Raw genomic sequence first — 7,500 nt, forward strand, 5'->3', positions numbered from 1 at the left:
GTGTGTGTGTCTGTGTGTGTGTGTCTGTGTGTGTGTGTCTGTGTGTGAGTGTGTGAGTGTCTATGTGTGTGTGTGTGTGTGTCTGTGTGTGTGTGTCTGTGTGTGTGTGTTCCAGATATTTTATTTTAAATCTAAAGATTATGTGATGTTGTATATTCTATATGAAGGAATATGAATTGTCTTTAATGCATTTATAATAGTTGTATCTTGCAGTGTTGTCAGTGTTATAAACTTGTTATTATATCTTGGTCTATATCTATAATCTATCGTCTGTATAAAAAACATTATAAATAAACAATAAAACTGTTTTGATTGTGATTTCTGATTAATTATTATAAGCAACATATCTCTGGGTGTGTAAAATGTTTCTTATATTAACATTCAGTAAATAAAGTTTATTTCTGGAACACATTTAAACACACATTAATCTGACCAAACTGCTGTATAATAAATGTGATTCTATCCGAGATATACAGTGGCACTCATAAGTTTATGAACCCATGCTAAAGTTGACTAAAAAGAGGAATAAAAAAATCATCGTTTGGAAATTAATCTTGATGCCTTAATTAAAAAATGAGGAAAAATCCAACCTTTAAGGACACCAATTGTCTTTGTGAATGAATAATGTATCATAAATGAATAAATGTTCTTCCTTAAAATACAGGGGGCATAAGTCATCACCATACCCCACATCATCACATACCCTTCACCATACCCCACATCATCACATACCCTTCACCATACCCCACATCATCACATAACCTTCACCATACCCCACATCATCACATACCCTTCACCATACCCCACATCATCACATACCCTTCACCATACCCCACATCATCACATACCCTTCACCATACCCCCACATCATCACATACCCTTCACCATACCTAGAGATTGGCATGGTTTTATTTCAGTTAGCCTAATAGCTGGTTTGATTTGCATTGACAAATGATTTTCTGAAATGGAGGGAGACCATCTGATATGTGAAGGCAGCAGCTTCCACCATCGTGGAGCAGCAGCTGGAAAGGCTCTGTCCCATATTTGGCAGTTTGCAGATGATCTGTATCTGTGTTTTATTATAAAGTTAATGAAATAAAAGGTGTTGTACTTTGTCTCAGCTACAGCTCTGAGTCTCTCCCTCTGCTCCTGTTTCACTCACCACTGGTCTCACTTCATGTCCCGCCCACAACACTATCTGGTTGGTAGATGTTAGATGTGTAACAGCCAATCAAGACTCACCATGACATGCAGCAGCCTCAAGCGAGTCCCCCCCCACTCCTTTAATGAGTCATTTAAGAAACTCCAAAGTAACTATTCAGAGCGGAGGAATTAATGTAACTTTATGTTAACTATTACTTTATGTGTGTGTGTTTGTGTGTATGTGTGTGTGTGTGTGTGTCTGTGTAAATTGTGATGTTTTGAGAGTAAAATGTGAATGTGTCAATTTAATTTGTCACATGAAATGGTAGAAGTACAGTTCCAGTGAAATGTTATCCCCTCAGCTCCTTCAAGGCCGTCAGATCGCCATGCCAACCCTCATCAGCAGCTGCTCTTTTTCTGTTTTTATCAAACATGAATTATTTATCTCATCATCAGAGGAAACTTTGCAGCATCAGCTCTCTATCCAGTAATCAATGTCCTTTACACGAGTCTAAAACCACAGAGGCTGACGGGTCTTCATACACACTTTACAGTTGCTGGTTTCCAGTAACTTCCGTCTTTCAGAAACTTTGTTACATAACCACGTTATACCACGAGGAGACTACAACGCAAGATAAGTCTTTGTTCTGTTTATGTTAATATCAACAATATATTAATAATATATTTTAATTATATTTTAATATCTGATTCCTGTTCCTGTGTTCTGTTGTCGTCTCTGAAATTGGAAACAGGAACTCTCAAACACTTTATTTCAAATCAAATTCATATATTTATTTACATACAAGACAGAGTACTTATACACAAAATAAGTTATGAAAAAAAGTATAATTGATGTAACAGTAAAACTGAGAGGTAGATACACTAAACACTGGAAGAAAGAGCTGCACACACACACACACACACACACACACACACACACACACACACACACACACACACACACATACATGCACACACACATGCACACACATACATGCACACACACATGCACACAAACACACACACACAGACACATTAACATACACACACCTACAAAGACACACACATACACACACACAGACACACACACACACACACATATACACACAAACACACAGACAGACACACAGAAACACAAAAACACACACACATACACACAGACAGACACACACACATGCACACAAACACACACACAGACACACAGAAACACACAGAAACACACACACACACACACACACACACACACACACACACACACACACACACACACACACGAACAAAACCAGAGAAACAAGTCACCGAAACAAGACAACACCGGTGAAATAATATACACAGATACATAATAATATGCACACAGGGCCGGCGATTGCTATAGGCGAACTAGGCGATTGCCTAGGGTGTCAAATGTGTTGGGGGCGCCATGACACCCTTAGGTCTACTTTCCATTAATAATAGAATTAGAATGATAAGCGAAATTAAAGCTGCAAGCAGCAATGGACGGGCCCTCGCGCCTCTGCGCGCGTCAGGGATACTGGCGGACACCGCTCCTTGCGACCGTGCATTTGCGCGGCACTCAGACACCTCAAATCATCTCCAACGAAAAGGGAACTCCCTGCCGAGATCAACGATACCTCACACAAGACTCTATGTCATACAGTTCATTAGCTGTGAAAAGGGGCCGTGGCTAAATTATAGGGGGTGGATCAAACCATCACCAATTAAAAAGGAAGTCTCTGCTGAGTTCATTGATACCTCACATAAGACTCTACCTTAAACGGGTCAGCATTTATGAAAGGGGGCGTGGCTTAAGCTCAAGGGGCGGGCCAAACCATCACCAATGAATAAGGAAGTCTCTGCGAGTTCAATGACACCTCACACAAGACTCAACTAAACGGTTCAAATGTTATGAAAAGGGGCGTGGCCTGAGTAAGCGGGCGTGGTTAAAGTATAGGTATAGGGGGCGGCTCAGTATCACATGTAGACCACACATTATAAGTTTCATTTAAATCATTTAAAATTTCTGCCGTAGTTTTAGGTTTCCACCTCTGCTGTAGAGCAGCGTTCAGCCACTTCCCTAAACTTTGTCTCATTCAGAGACCAGAGTCTCAAACGGGGCTCTGAGTCTGTCAGACCGTCTGAGATCTACCGTATCAGCAGAGATATCACGTAATGCACAGCAGACTATGGTACAGGTAGATTATTTTCTGAAATATTGTGACTTTATTCTTGTAATAGCCTATAATCACTTTATTTTTCTCAAAATATCACGACTCCTTCAAATCTCAGAGAGTATAGATGAGATATATTTTGAATGTGCACAAAGGTTTGGACATGAGCAGAAATCTTGCTCAAACAGATCTGAAATATTACAGTCCAGGGGTTTATTAATAAATTAAAATGAATTAATGTATCATTGAGGTGAATAATTGTCATATTTACATTTAAGGAGGTTACTTCCCCAACAAAAGATGCAAAAGAGAAGGGAAGAGTAAATGATGCTAGGCTACGTGTTTGCTGACTCAGATATAATTAGAAAAGTCGATCTACAGGAGAATAAATAGATGAAAGCAATACAGAATGCCTGAGAGCCTTACTGCAATATATGTTTTTATATTTGAATTGTAATCTATGTTTCCCGTTACATAAAGATATTTATGCCAGACCAGTTATGATTAGACCACATGTTGGTGCCATCTAACTTACGTGGAAGCTGGAAACTAAAATGAAAATACATTGCTACTCTATCGCTGACACAGCACTGTGATCTGGCAATGCAAGACTAGAGGGGGGGCGCAAATCTCAATCTCGCCTAGGGCAACCAAAGGGCTAGAGCCGGCCCTGCATACACAGATACATATACAAGGAAAGAAGGGACAGGTGAAATTTGCAGGGGGGATAGGACATTACAACACCCCCAATAATAAAAACTGGGCTTTTTCTGAAAGTTTTTTTTCACGTTTTAGTTGCTTTTTTCAGATTTGTTTTTTAAAATGTAAAATTTAAAATTTAAACATAAAAAAAAAAAGAAAAACATGATCTGCCATCATGGTGTGGTTTGTCTTCATTCTGTTCTGGCTACAGAGCTGTAGGTGATGGAGTCCTCCACCTCCTCCGGTCTGAAAATTAATAAATTAATCAATTAATCAAACAGAAGATGAGTCATCGGAGAGAGGAAGAGATAAACCTTTATGTGCTTCAGCATCAAAACTCTGCGTCCTCCACTACTTCAGGGAAATGTGAATGCCCGAGGATGAAGTTTATTATATTTTTAAAGAGTACCTTTGGTTTTTTGTTAACCTGGACCCTATGTTCTCATGTTTTTGTGTCTGAGTGACTGATGAGACCAACAATGTCTGAAACAAGTCCAGTATTAAACAAGAACCAAGCTGTAATGTAACCATCCATCCATCTTCTTCCGCTTATCCGGTAGCGGGTCGCGGGGGTAGCAGCTCCAGCAGGGTAATGTAACCCTACAGGACTAATGTTCAGCATCCACTAAAAGTTCTGTTGTTGCTGCTGACAGACTCAGATTATTATTCTAAGTGTCTGACAACATTATGGGATGGATCCCTACAGAGATAGACCTTTTAGTTAAAGAGTAAGATCCTTTTAGTTTAACATGAATCAGCCCCGAAATCACCATCACCAAACACACCAGACTCCATGTAAATAATCAGGACTTTTATCATCGTAGAACACACTTCATTCAAAGTGGACAGAAACTAAATAAAACTACCAAAGTCCGTCTTGGTTCATCTTTCCACTGTTCCAACAATCACCACTCTGGTTTGGTTGAAATAAACCCTTAATTCACCCATTTACATGTGGAAATATGCTGGCTCTATACACACTAAAAGTCCTGATTATTATATTATATCTCTGTTATATGTATGTTGTCACACACTTAGAATAATAATCTGAGTCTGTCAGCTGCAAAAACAGAACTTTTAGTGGACGTTAACTGTTTAATATTGGACCCATTTCAAAGAGTTTTCTTCACATCAGTCACTTAGAAACCACTGCAGGGGAAAATAGGTTCCATATTGAAAATACCAAAGTCTGAAGGTATGAACAGGGCCATGTTTAGCAGCCTCCAGTACCTGGCCTGCTTCTTGTGTGTGAACTGGACCGAGGCGTAGCTGACTTCCTCCACAGCGCTGCTGGGTCCCTGCTGCTCAGCAAGCTGCAGGAAGTCGTTGCTGTAGATGTTATCAGAGTGCTGAAAACCACAGAGAGAAAAAGATGAAGAAAGACAGGAAGAGATGAAGGAAGACAGGAAGAGATGAGGAAAGAGAGACTCATGCAAGAAGGAGCTACCGCAGGTCCTTCATTCCAGCAGCAGTCAGACTCTTTAATACAACATCTGTTTCTGCAATATGAGCCATCACTGGACAATATTCTGACCTATACATATTTATCTATTTATAAATCTCTGTTACCTACAACTGTGCAATATGTCATCTCTATTCATCTGTACATCTGTGTTTATATACTGTCTGTTTATACATTATATGTAATGCTGTTTATTCTGTAAATATGTTTGTTTTATTACTATAATTGTTATAACTAATTCTATTTTTTCTATTTCTTATACTTTATGTACATTTTCTCCTATGTCTTCTTAATGTGTATTTGTGTTATTCTGATGTGTGTACATTTATTTTGCTGTAGCACAGGAATTTCCCCAGTGTGCGATTAATAAAGTCTATCTTATCTTATTTTATTCATCACACAGATCCTTCGTCTGCAAACTAAAATGAGCAGTGAAACACCTCAGGTCACCTCTTGTTCCCCGTCCCGTCCCACGGCTGTCTGATCCAGACCTGCTGCTCTCTTCCTGCCAACACAACACCATGATCACAATAACAACACAACACCATCATCACAATAACAAACAGCATGCTGTTTAGGAAAGCACTATATATATAATTATTAGGGATGTCACAAGTCCATACTCTTTTCTTTCTACATTTCTGTTTCTGCTAGCCATCAACAACGTTACTGCTGCATCGCTTCCTGATTTTACAAACTTTACAAATCACAGAACGTGTATTGTTAATAGCATGTCAAAAGATTTAGTGCTGTAAAGGGAATTTGTGTTAACTCGTTATTATCGCATTCATTTTGGCAGCCATACTTTATGTTTTAAAACATTAACACTGGGTTACAGAAGGACAAAGTTTGAGTGCAAAGGGTAATAAATATCCATCCATCTATCCATCTTCGTCCGTTTATCCGGAGTCGGGTCGTGGGGGTAGCAGCTCCAGCAGGGGACACTAAACTTCCCTTTCCCGAGCCACATTAACCAGCTCTGGCTGGAGGATCCTGAGGCGTTCCCAGGCCAGGTTGGAGATATAATCCCTCCACCTAGTTCTGGGTCTTCCCAGAGGCCTCCTCCCAGCTGGACGTCCCTCCACCTAGTCCTGGGTCTTCCCTGAGGCCTCCTCCCAGCTGGACATGCCTCCACCTAGTCCTGGGTCTTCCCCGAGGCCTCCTCCCAGCTGGACATCCCTCCACCTAGTCCTGGGTCTTCCCTGAGGCCTCCTCCCAGCTGGACGTGCCTCCACCTAGTCCTGGGTCTTCCCCGAGGCCTCCTCCCAGCCTGACATCCCTCCACCTAGTGCTGGGTCTTCCGCGAGGCCTCCTCCCAGCCTGACATCCTTCCACCTAGTCCTGGGTCTTCCCAGAGACCTCCTCCCAGCTGGACGTCCCTCCACCTAGTCCTGGGTCTTCCCCGAGGCTTCCTCCCAGCTGGATGTGCCTCCACTTAGTCCTGGGTCTTCTCTGAGTCCTCCTCCCAACTGGACCCATCCTAACCAGATGCCAAAACCACCTCAACTGGCCCCTTTTGATGCGAAGGAGCAGCGGCTCTACACCAAGCTCCTCATGGATGACTGAGCTTCTCACCCTATCTCTAAGGGAGATGCCAGCCACCCTTCTGAGGAAACCCATTTCGGCCTTTTGTACCCTGGATCTCGTTCTTTCAAATATAATAAATATGGAATGATTGATATAAACTGAGCTTTATAACGAAGACAAAGAAAGACAGATTTATTAAACTACCTTTTCATGATGCAGAAGACCAGAATAATAGCGAAGAGAACCAGCAGGACCCCGACCACCAGACCAACGATCAGAGGCAGACCTCCTCCTGTAGAACACATCAGACATTATCAGGAGACAAAGGTGAGATTACAGTCACAGGGAAACACTTTAACCTTAAAGCAGCTAACGTCATGTTGCTCTGTAACAATCTGACATGTTAGCTTCAGCTAAGAGGATAATATGTCAGATGTTCACAGACTGTTCTGCTGCAAACATGCCGTCAAATAGACCAATCACAGCAGGTCTAAGGCT

At 41.3% G+C, this 7,500-nt stretch overlaps 2 protein-coding genes across 2 annotated transcripts in view; one reads left to right on the plus strand and one right to left on the minus strand.

Moving 5' to 3' along the window:
* Positions 1-4,477, plus strand: part of LOC118496102 — a 6,500-nt gene extending 2,023 nt beyond the window's left edge. The window contains exon 2 of the mRNA XM_036006354.1: positions 4,393-4,477. Coding sequence (XP_035862247.1) covers positions 4,393-4,477 — 85 coding nt within the window. The remainder of the gene's footprint in view (positions 1-4,392) is intronic.
* A 675-nt stretch (positions 4,478-5,152) lies between these two features.
* Positions 5,153-7,500, minus strand: part of LOC118496103 (sialoadhesin-like) — an 8,641-nt gene continuing 6,293 nt past the window's right edge. Inside the window, exons 4-6 of the mRNA XM_036006355.1 lie at positions 7,207-7,294; positions 5,926-5,980; positions 5,153-5,362 (exon numbers count right to left, since the gene is read on the minus strand). Coding sequence (XP_035862248.1) covers positions 5,153-5,362; positions 5,926-5,980; positions 7,207-7,294 — 353 coding nt within the window. The remainder of the gene's footprint in view (positions 5,363-5,925; positions 5,981-7,206; positions 7,295-7,500) is intronic.

Source organism: Sander lucioperca, chromosome 10 (assembly GCF_008315115.2).
Source record: "Sander lucioperca isolate FBNREF2018 chromosome 10, SLUC_FBN_1.2, whole genome shotgun sequence".
Taxonomy (NCBI): Eukaryota; Metazoa; Chordata; class Actinopteri; order Perciformes; family Percidae; genus Sander; species Sander lucioperca.